Source organism: Triticum aestivum, chromosome 1A (assembly GCF_018294505.1).
Source record: "Triticum aestivum cultivar Chinese Spring chromosome 1A, IWGSC CS RefSeq v2.1, whole genome shotgun sequence".
NCBI classification, from domain to species: Eukaryota; Viridiplantae; Streptophyta; class Magnoliopsida; order Poales; family Poaceae; genus Triticum; species Triticum aestivum.
Window position 1 is genome coordinate 22895242 of NC_057794.1, and position 16283 is coordinate 22911524.

The 16283-nt window shown below is 42.3% G+C and overlaps 2 protein-coding genes across 2 annotated transcripts; one reads left to right on the forward strand and one right to left on the reverse strand.

Moving 5' to 3' along the window:
• The first annotated feature begins 11140 nt into the window (after positions 1 to 11140).
• LOC123187371 (histone H2A.2.1-like) lies at positions 11141 to 11990 on the forward strand. Its single transcript, XM_044599223.1, has 2 exons — positions 11141 to 11420; positions 11514 to 11990. Exons 1-2 carry the CDS (start codon positions 11217 to 11219, stop codon positions 11772 to 11774), a joined length of 465 nt encoding a protein of 154 aa, XP_044455158.1. The 5' UTR covers positions 11141 to 11216; the 3' UTR covers positions 11775 to 11990.
• Positions 11991 to 12642: 652 nt separating this feature from the next.
• Positions 12643 to 14696, reverse strand: LOC123187362 (soluble inorganic pyrophosphatase 4-like). The gene is made up of 8 exons (XM_044599217.1): positions 14553 to 14696; positions 14442 to 14470; positions 14089 to 14154; positions 13890 to 13997; positions 13649 to 13714; positions 13451 to 13571; positions 13063 to 13144; positions 12643 to 12968 (listed from the first exon to the last, which is right to left on the reverse strand). Exons 1-8 carry the CDS (start codon positions 14689 to 14691, stop codon positions 12926 to 12928), a joined length of 654 nt encoding a protein of 217 aa, XP_044455152.1. The 5' UTR covers positions 14692 to 14696; the 3' UTR covers positions 12643 to 12925.
• Positions 14697 to 16283: the final 1587 nt, after the last annotated feature.

Here is a 16283-nt window from a genome sequence, read left to right on the forward strand (position 1 = left end):
GAGGCACGAAAGGCCCTCTGCTGCAATCAAGAATAAGTAGGGGGAGATTGGGTCTCCCTGCCGGATTCCTCTGGTTGGTTTGAAAGGGTCAAGTTTCTCACCATTGAAAAGAACTGAAAAAGAGACAGATGAAACCATAGCCATGACTGTGTTTATCCACTGTTCTGCGAAACCAAGTTTAGTCATGATAGCTCTCAAGTATGTCCATTCTAGCCTATCATAGGCCTTCATCATATCCAACTTCAGTGCACAAAAACTGTTTGACTTCGCCCTAGACCGCTTCATAAAATGCAAACATTCATATGCACAAATGATGTTATCCGTAATTTGCCTCCCTGGCACAAATGCAGACTGCTCTTCCGAAATAATATCAGGTAATATAATCTTCAACCTATTAGCGACCACCTTGGATGCTATTTTGTACAGTACATTGCAAAGACTAATAGGTCGAAACTGAGACAAAGCAGTGGGATTCGTTACCTTCGGTATAAGAACCAAAACCGTGTTATCGTTACTTCCATACTACTTTGCTACTAAATATTTTGCTGCAGATATTTAGTCTTTCAGGTTGGTCGAATTGACAACTCAGCTGCTAATACTTGAGAATATTCTTTGGCTCCCCTTGTGTCGAATCAATAAATTTGGGTTGAATACTCTACCCTCGAAAACGGTTGCGATCCCCTATACTTGTGGCTTATCAACATAATGTAGAAGGATAAACTCAAGCAATATGATGAAAACCCCATCTATTTACCCTTGATGGCAACAATACAAATACGTACCTCGCTACCCCTACTTTGTCACTGGTGAGGACACCACAAGATTGAACCCAAAACTAAGTGATACGTCCATTTTGTATCATGCTTTTATATCGATATTTATTGCATTATGGGTTGTTATTACACATTATGTCACAATACTTATCCTATTCTCTCTTATTTTACAAGGTTTGCACGAAGAGGGAGAATGCCGGCAGCTGGAATTCTGGGCAGGAAAAGGAGCAAATATTAGAGACATATTTTGCACAACTCCAAAAGTACTGAAACTCCACGGAAGTCAGTTTTGGGATATATAAAAAATATTGGGCGAAGAAAGCACCGGAGGGGGGCCACCCACCATCCACGAGGGTGGGGGCGCGCCCTACCCCCTGGGCGCGCCCCCTGTATCGTGGGCCCCCTGGCAGGCTTCCGGTGCCCATATTTGGCTATATGAAGTCTTTCACCCTGGAAAAAATCATAAGCAAGCTCTTGGGACGAAACACCCCTGCCACAAGGTGGAACCTTGGCGGAACCAATCTAGGGCTCCGACAGAGCTTTTCTGTCGGAGAAACATCCCTCCGGGAGGGGGAAATCATCGCCATCGTCATCACCATCGATCCTCTCATCGGGAGGGGGTCAATATCCATCAACATCTTCACTAGCACCATCCCATCTCAAACCCTAGTTCATCTCTTGTATCCAATCTTTGTCCCAAAACCTCAGATTGGTACTTGTGGGTTGCTAGTAGTGTTGATTACTCCTTGTAGTTGATGCTAGTTGGTTTATTTGGTGGAAGATCATATGTTCAGATCCTTTATGCATATTAATACCCCTCTGATTATGAACATGAATATGATTTGTGAGTAGTTACGTTTGTTCCTGAGGACATGGGAGAAGTCTTGCTATAAGTAGTCATGTGAATTTGGTATTCGTTTGATATTTTGATGAGATGTATGTTGTCTTCCCTCTAGTGGTGTCATGTGAACGTCGACTACATGACACTTCACCATTGTTTGGGCCTCGGGGAAGGCATTGGGAAGTAATAAGTACATGATGGGTTGCTAGAGTGATAGAAGCTTAAACCCTAGTTTATGCGTTGCTTCGTAAGGGGCTAATTTGGATCCATATGTTTCATGCTATGGTTAGGTTTACCTTAATACTTCTTTTGTAGTTGCAGATGCTTGCAAGAGGGGTTAATCATAAGTGAGATGTTTGTCCAAGGAAGGGCAGTACCCAAGCACCAATCCACCCACATATCAAATTATCAAAGTAACGAACGTGAATCATATGAGCGTGACGAAAACTAGCTTGACGATAATTCCCATGTGTCCTCGGGAGCGCTTTCCTTTATATAAGAGTTTGTCCAGGCTTGTCCTTTGCTACAAAAAGGATTGGGCCATCTTTCTGCACCTTATTTACTTTTATTACTTGTCACCCGTTACAAATTACCTTATCACAAAACTATGTGTTACGGATAATTTCAGTGCTTGTAGAGAATACCTTACCGAAAACCGCTTGTCATTTCCTCCTGCTCCTCGTTGGGTTCGACACTCTTACTTATTGAAAGGACTATGATAGATCCCCTATACTTGTGGGTCATCAAGACTCTTTTCTGGCACCGTTGCCGGTGAGTGAAGCGCCTTTGGTAAGTGAAATTTGGTAAGGAAAGATTTATATAGTGTGCTGAAATTTACTGTCACTCGTTACTATGGAAAGTAATCCTTTGAGGGGCTTGTTTGGGGTATCTTCACCCCGACCAGTAGAGCAAAGAGTTGCTCCTCAACCTACTGAGCCTACTGAAAATGTTTACTTTGAAATTCCTTTGGGTATGATAGAGAAACTGCTATCTAATCCTTTTACAGGATATGGAACATTGCATCCCGATTTGCACCTACTCTATGTGGATGAAGTTTGTGGATTATTTAAGCTTGCAGGTATGCCCGAGGATGTTTTCAAGAAGAAGGTATTCCCTTTATATTTGAAGGGAAAGGCATTGGCATGGTTTAGGCTATGTGATGATATTGGATCATGGAACTACAACCGATTGAAATTGGAATTTCATCATAAGTTCTATCCTATGCATCTGGTTCATCGTGATCGTAATTATATATATATAGTTTTTGGCCTCGCGAAGGAGAGAGCATCGCTCAAGCTTGGGGGAGGCTTAAGTCAATGTTATATTCATGCCCCAATCATGAGCTCTCAAGAGAAATTATTATTCAAAAATTTTATGCTCGACTTTCTCTCAATAATCGCTCCATACTCGATGATACGTCTCCAACGTATCTATAATTTTTTATTGCTCCATGCTACTTTATCTACTGTTTTGGACTATATTGGGCTTTATTTTCCACTTTTATATTATTTTTGAGACTAACCTATTAACCGGAGGCCCAGCCCAGAATTGTTGTTTTTTGCCTATTTCAGTATTTCGAGAAAACAGAATATCAAACGGAGTCCAAACGGAATGAAACCTTCGGGAACGTGATATTCTCACCGAACGTGATCCAGGAGACTTGGACCCTACTCCAAGAAGTTTCCGGGGAGGTCACGAGGGTGGAGGGCGCCCCCCCTGGGGCGCGCCCCCTGCCTCGTGGGCCCCTCGGAGCTCCACCGACGTGCTCCTTCCTCCTATATATACCTACGTACCCCTATTAGACCAAAGCCGGAGCCAAAAACCTAATTCCACCACTGCAACTTCCTGTATCCACAAGATCCCATCTTGGGGCCTGTTCCGGAGCTCCGCCGGAGAGGGCATCCATCACGGAGGGCTTCTACATCAACACCATAGCCCTTCCGATGAAGTGTGAGTAGTTTACTTCAGACCTTCGGGTCCATAGCTAGTAGCTAGATGGCTTCTTCTCTCTTTTTGGATCTCAATACAATGTTCTCCCCCTCTCTCGTGGAGATCTATTCGATGTAATCTTCTTTTTGCGGTGTGTTTGTTGAGACCGATGAATTGTGGGTTTATGATCCAACTTATCTATGAATAATATTTGAATCTTCTCTGAATTCTTTTATGTATGATTGAGTTATCTTTGCAAGTCTCTTCAAATTATCCGTTTGGTTTGGCCAACTAGATTGGTAGTTCTTGCAATGGGAGAAGTGCTTAGCTTTGGGTTCAATCCTGCGGTGTCCTTACTCAGTGACAGAAAGAGTTGCAAGGCACGTATTGTATTGTTGCCATCAAGGATAAAAAGATGGGGTATTTATCATATTGCATGAATTTATTCCTCTACATCATGTCATCTTGCTTAAGGCGTTACTCTGTTTTTAACTTAATACTCTAGATGCATGCTGGATAGCGGTCGATGAGTGGAGTAATAGTAGTAGATGCAGGCAGGAGTCGGTCTACTTGTCACGGACGTGATGCCTATATACATGATCATACCTAGATAACCTCGTAACTATGCTCAGTTCTATCAATTGCTCAACAGTAATTTGTTCACCCACCATAGAATATCTATGCTCTTGAGAGAAGCCACTGGTGAAACCTATGGCCCCCGGGTCTATTCTCATCATATCAATCTCCATTACTTTATTTTACTTGTTTTGCTTTTACTTTTCACTTTGCATCTTTATACCAAAAATACCAAAAATATTATCTCTATCAGATCTCACTCTCGTAAGTGACCGTGAAGGAATTGACAACCCCTAAGCGTTGGTTGCGAGTTGCTACCGTTTTGTGCAGGTAAGAGGGACTTGCGTGTGACCTCCTACTGGATTGATACCTTGGTTCTCAAAAACTGAGGGAAATACTTACGCTACTGTGTTGCATCACCCCCTCCTCTTCGGGGAAAACCAACGCTAGCTCGAGACATAGCACTCGATACTTCTTGTACTGGTTCTTTTATCATGAAGACTATTGAATTCAAATGGGATTTATTGGAAAGAATTAAACGCAACTCTAAAGATTGGGAACTCGGCGAAGGTGAGGAGTTAGGTATAACACCTAAGTTTGATTGTGTTAAATCTTTTATGGATACCGATGCTTTTCGTGAATTTAGCACTAAATATGGACTTGACTCTGAGACAGTAGCTTCTTTCTGTGAATCATTTGCTACTCATGTTGATCTCACCAAGGAGAAGTGGCTTAAATATCATCCTCCCATTGAAGTAAAAGTAGTTGAACCTATTAAAGTTGAAGAAAAGACTATCACTTATAATGTTGACCCTATTATTCCTACCGCTTATATTGATAAACCACCTTTCCCTGTTAGAATAAAGGATCATGCTAAAGCTTCAACTATGGTCAACAAAAGTAATATTAGAACACCCAAACCCTCTGAGCAAATTAAAGTTGAACCTAGTATTGCTATGGTTAAAGATTTCTTGGTCGATAATATTGATGGGCATGTTATTTACTTCTATGATGAAGTTGCTAGAATTGCTAGACCCGATACTAAAAATAAACATAGACATGTTGTTGGCATGCCTGTTATATTTGTTAAAATAGGAAATCATTGCTATCATGGTTTAGGTGATATGGGTGCTAGTGCCAGTGCAATACCTTATTATTTATACGAATAAATTATACACGATATTGCACCTGCTGAGTTAGAAGATATTGATATTACTATTAAGCTTGCCAATAGAGATACTATCTCACCTGTTGGGATTGTTAGAGATGTTGAAGTCCTGTATGGCAAAATTAAATATCCTACTGATTTTCTTGTTCTTGCTTCCCCACAAGATAACTTTTGTCCCATTATATTTGGTAGACCCTTCTTCAATACTGTTAATGCTAAGATAGACTGCAAAAAGGATATTGTTTCTGTTGGTTTAGGGGATATGTCTCATGATTTCAATTTTGCTAAATTTCGTAGACAGCCCCATGATAAAGAATTGCCTAGTAAAGATGAAATTATTGGTCTTGCTTCTATTGTCGTGCCTCCTAATGATCCTTTAGAACAATATTTGCTAGACCATGAAAATGATATGTTTATGAATGAAAGAAAGGAAATAGATGAAATATTCTTTAAATAGGGACCTATTTTGAAACACAACTTGCCTGTCGAAATTCTAGGGGATCCTCCTCCACCCAAGGGTCTATTCTCTATGCTCTTGAGAGAAGCCACTAGTGAAACCTATGGCCCCCGGGTCTATTCTCATCATATCAATCTCCATTACTTTATTTTACTAGTTTTGCTTTTACTTTTCACTTTGCATCTTTATACCAAAAATACCAAAAATATTATCTCTATCAGATCTCACTCTCGTAAGTGACCGTGAAGGGATTGACAACCCCTAAGTGTTGGTTGCGAGTTGCTACCGTTTTGTGCAGGTACGAGGGACTTGCGCGTGACCTCCTACTGGATTGATACCTTGGTTCTCAAAAACTAAGGGAAATACTTACGCTACCGTGCTGCATCACCCCCTCCTCTTCGGGGAAAACCAACGTTAGCTCGAGACGTAGCAAGAAGGATTTCTGGCGCCGTTGCCGAGGAGGCCTACGCCAAGTCAAGTCAAGATTTACTCTCCCGTCAACGAGCCATTTCTGGCGCCGTTGCCGGGGAAGCCTACGCAAAAGTCAACATACCAAGTACCCATCACAATCTCTATCTCTCGCATTACATTATTTGCCATTTGCCTCTCGTTTTCCTCTCCCCCACTTCACCCTTGCCGTTTTATTCGCCCTCTCTTTCCCAATCTCCTCCTCTTTTTCCCTTTGCATTTTGTTTGCTCGTGTGTTAGTTTGCTTGCTTGTTCGTCACTATGGCCTTACCTAATTTTGGTGATCTTCACCTTAAAAGGCTAGAAGATATCGAAAACGATGTCAGGAAGTTTATGGTCTTGCAATTTGAGCATACTAATTTCTTTAGAAACGAGCTTAAGGAACAAAAGAGTTTTATGAGTTATATGAATAAAGAGCTCGATGATATGTCCAAAGAATTTGATGGTGTAAGAGCCCAAATTGCTCATCTTGAAAAAATGACCGCTGAAATTTCGGATATGCAAGCCACCTTAGTCAATAAGATGGCCGCTAAACCGAATAACTATGAGAATCAAGATGAAGATCTAAAAGTTATTGATGTGTCCCCTATTAAATCGTTGTTTTGCAATATGAATCTTGATGAATCTAATTATGATCTTCCCTTACCTAGAAGGCGTTCTAAGAATTCTGAGTTTTTAGATCCTGATGATGAAATTGATAAAAAAGGGATTGAAAGAAATAAAAATCTAGATATTGCTAAACCCACTATTTTGGATCTCAAGGAATTTAACTATGAAAATTGCTCTTTAATTGATTGTATTTCATTGTTGCAATCCGTGTTCAATTCTCCTCATGCTTATAGTCGAAATAAGGCCTTTACCGAACACATTGTTGACGCCTTAATGCAATCTTATGAAGAAAAGCTTGAGTTGAAAGTTTCTATCCCTAGAAAACTCCATGATGAGTGGGAACCTACAATTAAGATTAAAATTAAAAATTATGAGTTTCATGCTTTGTGTGATTTGGGTGCTAGTGTCTCTACTATCCCCAAAGCTTTGTGTGATTTGCTAGATTTCCGTGACTTTGATGATTGCTCTCTAAACTTGCATCTTGCGGATTCCACTATTAAAAAGCCTATGGGAAGAATTAATGATGTTCTTATTGTTGCAAATAGGAATTATGTGCCCGTAGATTTTATCGTTCTTGATATAGATTGCAATCCTTCATGTCCTATTATTCTTGGTAGACATTTCCATAGAACGATTGGTGCAATTATTGATATGAAGGAAGGGATATTAAATTCCAATTTCCCTTAAAGAAGAGCATGGAACACTTCCCTAGAAAGAAAATAAAATTACCATATGAATCTATCATGACAGCCACTTATGGATTGCCTACCAAAGATGGCAATACCTAGATCTATCCTTGCTTTTATGCCTAGCTAGGGGCGTTAAATGATAGCGCATGTTGGGAGGCAACCCAATTTTATTTTGTGTTTTTTGTTTTTGGTTTTTTTAGGAATAAATAATCCATCTATATTCTGTTTAGATGTGGTTTTATCTTTTAATTAGTGTTTGTGCCAAGTTAAACCTATTAGATCTTCTTGGAAGATAGTTATTTGATCTTGCTGTAATTTCCAGAATCTTTGCGCTCAGTGCCTGAATTGTCAAAAATCACCAGAATGTGATAGAATAGTGATTCCAATTGATGCTGATCAATAAAAAAATTTCCCAGGTCTTCTAATTTTGGTAGAATTTTTTGGGTTCCATGATGGAGCTGTACAGGTCAGGGTGGACGTCGACCAGTTTGCTCTCCCTAATGATGCTTGCCACCTCCTTGACGACGTCAATCATCCTGCTAGAGACGCTCAGCTCATTCTCCATCAAGCCGCCCCTCTTCATCTTCCTATCAAGCACAAGAACGTGATCCCCACCCTTATCAGTACCATTAAGGATGATTGTCTTTGACTCCTGAGTGTCTAGATAGTCATGCGTAGGCAAGCCGAGCGGCTCACCGGAGCCAATGGCATGCTTGCACGTTGCCACCCGAAAGGAGAAGATCGTCGTGATAATCCCCAAGTGCAAGGAATCATCGTAGCACTTTCCAGTGAAGGTGTTAAGTATGGAGTGTCGAAACCACAAGGAGATACAAGTAGGATTGATATTTCCCTCACGTCGATGCCACTATTACATATCTAGAAACAAGAAATAAATCTACGCCACAAGTATAAGGAGATAGCTTTGTAAGATAATAAAGAACGTATAAATAAAGGTTAGGTGTTATCTAAGTAAAATTACAATAAAATACAAATAGCGAATGTGGAAAACCGGTGGTAGGATGTGCCGAATTGTCCCAAGGCAAATAGCTAAGTTACTAAACCGATTATCATCATTGCGGTTTTATATGTGGGAGAGGCCTCTGCTAACATACTATCCGTATTTGGAATTATATGTATGTATGATTAGAACTATTATGAAGCATTCGCCAATACTAACATGTTCATTAAGGTAAACCTAACCATATCATGAAGATATATTGGTCCCCCTTCAATCCTGTATGCATCAATTTCTACACTTAGCCTCGATGTAAATATAACATGAATACTTCAAAATATTATAAATATTTTGAAGATGTATCATGTTGCATTTGCGCATAGTTCTGGATGGGTGTGTTGAGGAACTCTGCGACCTTGGGGTAAGAAGGAAACACATCATGGTTAGTTGTGTCTGGCATGGTAGACGGGCTTAAACTAGTGGTACGTGCGCTAACCGTGATGTGGCCTTGGTAGTGCTTTGTCTCCGAAGGATCAAGGAAGTGTCCTAATCCCGTGATGCATGCTAAGGTATCTGAGCTTGGACACTGTCATCTATCTTGCTCTACACTTCCTGAGGTGGTGGTAGACTAGGGTCGAGGTGACCACTTGGCCACATAACTGAACACCTACTTGACAACAGAGTTCAAGTGCACCTCCTTGAAGCCCTTGTCAGCCCTCACCTCACTGGTTATGATATCACACATCTTGTTAAGCATGAATGCAGATAGGAACGGCTACCATTTCATGGAGTTACCCTTCAAGGCTCCTTTGATTCAAGGAATTCTATAGGATTTTTGGAGGATTGAAATCCTTTGAATTTTTTCCTACGTTTGTCCTTTGATTCATAGGATTGAATCCCATATGAATTTTTCCAATGAAATATTTTGTACTACATTTCATAGGAAATCTAACATCCACTCTAACCTCCTTTTACAATTCCTTTGCTTTTTCTGTGAAATCAAGCGCTCCTTGCTAATCCTATAGGATTCAAGTGGGCATGACACTCCAATCCTATACTTTTTCTGTTCCCGCGTTTTCAAAATCCTGCGAATCAAAGAGGTCCTCAATCCTTTTTGCCTTGGTGACTACCTTTTGTGCACCGGCATTAGGCACAACCAACACAAATGGTGGAGCTATTACAGATTCCTCAAAGAGATCTGAATCTGAAGGCATTTGCTCCTTGATGATAGGCCAGGAGTACTCAACGTAGGACGCCGGGAACTGACTCTCGGGCAGGACAATGGGTTGACTAAGCTCTTGCGTGGTCATGTCCTATAAGCGTTAGCGTCAATAGGTGTGGATCACACTACCCAGAGACAGTACGGATGAGCACTAAGCATGGAAAAAATAAACGAGCACTACACATGGACAACATGAACGAGCACTACATGTAGACAATATGAGTGAGGACTACAAATAGACAGTAAGCATAGTACACATGGATCATCTAGTTCAACACACCACCATATGACTGTTCTTCAATCTCAAAGCATACCATGGAGCCAACACACTTCCACACATCTACATACTTGCGGACACTACACATGAACTTGCATGCTACCAATCCATCACCACTAGCTATCAATCCTTGATGACATGGAAACAACACCTAGCATCCTATAAAATCCATCACCACTAACTATCACAACATCACATTCTCACAGATCGACATTGTAGAATGCTACAACATGGTCACAGATCTAATCCTATCACATGCTCACAGATCAAGCTAAAACGAGCAGACATGAATCGATGGCGTCGTGTATCGCCGGCCGGAGAAGAAGCGCCTCTTACCTGCTCATCGGTGTCTATCCGTGCAGACTGATGTGTGGACTAATGTATGCAGGCAACCAAACACACCTCCAAGTGTGTGGACTGATGTATTTGCTTTGGTCATTTTTACTCCGCGTATTAGAGTTGTGTCAAGTTAAATCTTATAAAGTTTGATCAAATTTATATTAAAAAAACATCAACATCTACAACACCAAATATATATACTACTCCCTCCATTCTGAAATATAGTGCCCCCGCGCTTCCCGATGTCCAACTTTGACCACAAATTCAACCAACGAGACCGACTGCGGTGGGCGGGAGAAAAAATCATATAGTTAAAAACTTCTTTTGAATACGAATTCACTGGTATAATTTTTGCTCCCGCCGCAGTCGGTCTCGTTGGTTAAATTTATGGTCAAAGTTGAAGCACGGAAATAGAGGAAGCACTATATTTTGGAACGGAGAATGTATCAAACCACATTTCATAATGAATTTAGCAATATTGACAATATTTGGTATTGTTAATATCGATACTTTTTTTCTCTACGTTTGATCAAAAATAAAAATACTTTGACTTTACACAAAGAAAATTATATGCAGACACGCGCCTCAAATATCTAAATTTGCTTGAACGTAAAAAAACAAACTGAATTTGCTCGCTCATGGTCACGAGAGAGCGGAGAGCCGAGGCTGTGCCGTTCCGCTGCTCTGATTGGCCCGCGGCCCCCTCCCACGGATCACGCCCCCCAGGCGAACATCCACCGTCCACGCCGCCTCCATCCAACGGCCCGCGCCCCGCATCACGCGGATCGCCCCCCGACCCCCGCGGGTATATAATCCCAGCCGCAGGGCCTCCATTTTCAAACCACCTCAGCAGCACAGCTCAGCTTCCACCCACTCTCAGCCCCTCCCGCCGGAGCCCAAGCAAGGAAGCAAGATGGACGGCAGCAAGGCGAAGAAGGTGGCGGCGAAGAAGTTCGGCGGGCCGAGGAAGAAGTCGGTGACCAAGTCCATCAAGGCCGGGCTCCAGTTCCCCGTCGGCCGCATCGGGCGCTACCTCAAGAAGGGCCGCTACGCCCAGCGCGTCGGCTCCGGCGCCCCCGTCTACCTCGCCGCCGTCCTCGAGTACCTCGCAGCCGAGGTACGCACACCACGCCACCGTTATACTCCTCGTCGACGCCCTACTCCTGCCTCTCTCCCCGGTCTGAACCAAGCCGCCGATCTTGTTTTGCAGGTGCTGGAGCTGGCCGGGAACGCCGCCAAGGACAACAAGAAGACCCGCATCGTGCCGAGGCACCTGCTGCTGGCCATCCGCAACGACCAGGAGCTCGGGAGGCTGCTGTCCGGCGTCACCATCGCCCACGGCGGCGTGATCCCCAACATCAACCCGGTGCTGCTCCCCAAGAAGGCCGCCGAGAAGGCTGAGAAGGCCGGCACCGCCGCCAAGTCGCCCAAGAAGGCCACCAAGTCCCCCAAGAAGGCCACCAAGGCCTAGATCCTAGTAGTGTGCGACCGTGCCGGTGGTGCTCCGGCAGCCCTCGTGTGCCTAGTGTCTGTGTTAATTAAGTTAGCTGTGGTGTGTTCCAGAGAGTGCTCAAGCTTGTACTTTTGCTTTGCCCCGCCATGTAACCGTGAACGAAGAGGAAGCATCTTGCTTCCTCTGTTCTTCTGAATCAATCTGGTCTCTAATGCAGTGTTTGTTAAAATGTCACTGAATTTCTGTTCTATTTTATCTGTTCTATTTTATCTGTTTTATTTTATCACTGAAAATTTGTATCTAGGAACAGTGTTCCTCTCTGCATTGTTGCAAGTTACAAATAGAATCTGAAACGTGACAAATACAAATTAGATGGTTGTGTACAGATTTTTGTTCTTATGCCTGACTTGAAGGCGCAAGAGGCTACAAAATAACATTTCAAGATTGTTTGCTGGTGCATGCTCGAGTCACACCAACAAATCTGCAGTAGTTAGTACTCCAACTGTCCCAAAAAGTTTGTGTTACATTTGCTTAGATATGGATGAATGTAGACACGTTCTAGTGTTAGACACATCCGAATCTAGACAACTGTAAGACAAGCTTTTTGGGATGGAGGGTTTAGTATTTTGCAAGGCAACAGTATGTCTAAATGGCCATTGTGTTTGTTGATTTATAAGTACGGGAGAGACATGGTTCTTGTTTTGCAACTGAATGACCATTATGTGTGTTGATTTATAATTAATGGAGTACTAGATATGCCAATCTATTTTCTGTAGCTGAAATTTATGTCATTCTGGTTGAAATTTTGCCATCAAGAACCATTTCTGTTTTTATGGTGTGAAGGAATCAGCAGCCATGACATACTTGATTTTCTGACCATGAGAAATTGACAATGAATTTCTTATGCCTGACTTGAATCGTCAAGAGAATCAACAACATCAAGGTAACAACAACACAGGGGCACCAAGGCCACAAAAGAATATTTCGCCACTCTTTCTTGTGCTAACTACTACATTCAAGGTCATAAAACCAGTGGTACATATGCCAACACCAACAAAATAACAGTACTTAGTTCGTAAGGTGAAGTGTCTCATTCTCCGGTTTTCATCAACATCGCCCCGGTCCGACGACAAGGAGCAGCGCGTCGAGCCGAGCCTCCAGGCAGCAGCCTACCTCCGCAGGCCCTCCACGACGTAAGTAGCATACAGATCCCTATGAACAGAACACCAAAGAAGACCGGCGTCAGCTCAGTACCAAGATCATTGAGGACACAGCCATGCTGAGGATTCAAGAAATAAACACTCACATGGAATGCTGAATGGCCTCATAAGCAGCAGTCGCAGGCAGAAAGTCGTTCACAGCAACCTCCTTGTTCTCATTCTTCTTGTCTGGATGTCCAGGTTAAAGAAATCATTTGATCGAAGAATTGGCATATATAATCAAACTTGCATTGCCTTGACCATTTATGCATGATATAAGATCCATGCTTTAGCTATCAACAAACTACAAGCACAAATGTACATAGCTGTGTACGAGTAGTGCATCAAAGAGGCGAGGACCAGTATTTTTTCCTAGAAATATTCTGCATGTTCAAGCCTAGGGGACTTTTGACAAGTAAAACCAAGATAAGCAGACTTTTTTTGGGTGGAATACTTGCTAGTCATATCTGAATATAAGTGGATCGACAAGGATACAGTCCTCAAAGAAGCGTCTGATTTCAGCCAACCGATGAGGTGGGAGCTCCTTGATATCATTGAAATGCTTGTATTCAGGGTCATCAGCACACACTGCAATGATCTTATCATCTGCTTCTCCCTGTTCAAATAAATAGTGATCAGCATCTCTGTCTTCTTTGGACTGCATGGTTAAGAGATGAAATTATGAAAACAAACCTGGTCAATCATAGGCATGAGGCCAATGGCCTTTGCGCGAAGGAAACAGCCCGGCACAACAGGCTCCTGTATCAACAAAAATGAACATTTTAAACACTGACCCAAACAAGTGTAGAAGTGACAAATACAAAGATTTGCAAATGCAGATTGCTAATGTTCTACAACCAACTAACAGATTATAAAGTGGGAAGCACAACGACCTTCTGTCCAGTGTTCACGAAAGGGAAGTAGTAAGATATACCTGCATAATAACTAGCACATCCATCGGATCACTGTCATCACACAGTGTGCGGGGAATGAATCCATGGTTGTGAGGGTACACCACTGATGAATAAAGCACACGGTCCACCTGCACACATGCATATAGCCAACGAAAACCATAAGAACGATTGGGCAAGAGAGATTCAAAATAGGAGGGAAAATGAATAGCAATGCTTTACCATTATCAGTCCAGTTTTCTTGTCAAGTTCATATTTAACCTTGCTGCCCCTAGGTATCTCAGTGACCTGGCATAAAATAGCATCCATTTTTTAGTTTGTGGTTCAGAACTCATGAGCATTTAGGACAATAACTAATTAAACAAAATTGAAAAGCTTGAAATGACATAGGTGGCTTAAAAGATGATATACTATTTTATGAGGTGGAACCCTTGCTTTTCAAGTTAAGGGAAGGAAAAGGGCTATGCTATTGATATGGACTTGTAGCATAAATATACAACAATTTCTGTTAGATAATTATAAAACGAAATTAGAAGGAAAGGAAAATCAACAGGAATATATTAGGGCGGCCTTACACAGTTGAAGATAGTTGGTGCATCAGGGCCTGCACAAAGAAGTCCAAAACATAAGTTTTCAGAAGACGGAAACAATGAAACCGATGTTTTGTGAAGATCAAATGTCAATACCTATCTCAAGATCATGCCATGAATGCGCTGAACCAGGTCTCCGGGTCATGGATGACAGTATTCTTTCATTAAGAACAGGAGGCTTAATGGGTGTGCTTGCCACCTTGACCTTCTCCGCTGCTTCAATAGCAGGAGCCATCACAAAAACCTGAAAGCAAGTGTATGTTTGCTTATTTTAGAAAACTAAATACTTAAATTCCAATTAAAGCTGTCCAACAGAAGTTAAGTCAATATCATCATAGAAGATACAGCAATGTTAACTGAAAAAACAATCGCCAAGCTTTGATTTTTTAGAAAACCATTAAATAAGTAGGACTAGTGACTGTTACAGAAACCACTAATTATAAGCAAGGCTAGTGACTCTTCCTTTTTTTGGGGGGAGAAACCGTTAATAAATAAGACTGGCCTGCCTAATCTGTGTACACAAAACAGTGCCCTAAGAATGAACCATTTCGTATGAAACACGCCTATCACCTACAGGAATCATGGCGAGTTGACGACGCAAATACATTTCAGCTCCCCCCTTCCCCGGTCAGATTCATTCGGCCATTTCGCCAGAGCACTGGCCAAAACGGCCGCCGGAATCGACCCACTGGCCCAACTTTGGAGGCGAAATGAGCAGGCTGCAGGCGCCGGCCGCTCCTCTCGACCCAAACATCCAGCGGCGGCAAGCGGGAGCCACAGCGCGGGCACCGCGTGGCCGGAGAGGGCACGTCGGGGATGTAAAGCAGACGGATGAGAAGGAGAGAGACGCACCTGCTGCAGACGGCGGGGGAGCAAACCCTAGCTAGCTTCCGGTGGAGGGAGAGCAGGGGAAGCAGGGAGGCGTTCGTATGGTATCGTATCGTACTTCCCGCCGCTTCTCTGCACCAAACCATCTATGTTTTTTCTTCTCCGGTTTAAGAGCATCTCTAGCAGATCCTAAACAATCAGACCAAAAAAATTACGGTTTTGATTGATAAAGAGACACCAATCGAAAAATTTACGGTTTTGATTGAAGAAGAACACCAATCGAATAGATCCTGTAAAACGAGATAACCCGCAGGTCCCCGGATATTATCACCTACATACCCCGTATTGCAGTTTTGGAGTCGGTTTTCTGAGGAATGAGTCAGCGCCTCGTGCCGGCGACTCCCGAGCTCGATTTCATGAAGAGGAGACTCGATTCCTGGCGAGGAGGTTCGATACTGACTGATTTCTTGGTTAAGCACGTCAACTCAAACATTTTTAGGGCAATTTATGTTAGCACAAAGATGACAAATTTAGCTAGCAAGCATGCTAATTTCCTGGCAAAAAAAAGTAAGGTGGATTTGCCATGATTATCAAATAAACTTGTCATTCTCGGCAAACATAAATTGACAATAAAAATATTCGATTCGCCATGGTAAAAAATCTAACGTAAGATTTGTAGTTGAGTCCGTTTTAATAGGCCTAAACTATGGATGCTAGTTTCTTTTTTAAGACTAAGCATGACACGGGTCGGAGAAGACTTGCTCCATGCACAACAAGAGTGCAAAGACTATATCTTGCTCATAGCGAGTATAGTGTCTGTCTCGCCTGAAGGATTTCCTTGTGTAATTAATGGCCCAACCCATTTTTTTCGTTCGCTGGGTTTCGACTGAGACACTTGTGGTTTTGTTCCATCGTTGCACTCTTTTGGCTCATTTTCGTTCTTTTTAGTTTTCTTTGTTTCTTCACTCGTTTTCTCGAGTTTCCTATTTTCTTTGTTTT

Coding starts and splice junctions, on each gene's coding strand:
- LOC123187362 (XM_044599217.1), bottom strand. CDS start 14,691: ATGGCTCCTGCTATTGAAGCAGCGGAGAAGGTCAAGGTGGCAAGCACA. Junction 13,998..14,088: donor AGAAAACTGGACTGATAATG/GTAAAGCATTGC, acceptor GCATGTGTGCAG/GTGGACCGTGTGCTTTATTC. Junction 12,969..13,062: donor GAGGCCATTCAGCATTCCAT/GTGAGTGTTTAT, acceptor TTCTGTTCATAG/GGATCTGTATGCTACTTACG.
- LOC123187371 (XM_044599223.1), top strand. CDS start 11,217: ATGGACGGCAGCAAGGCGAAGAAGGTGGCGGCGAAGAAGTTCGGCGGG. Junction 11,421..11,513: donor TCGAGTACCTCGCAGCCGAG/GTACGCACACCA, acceptor CTTGTTTTGCAG/GTGCTGGAGCTGGCCGGGAA.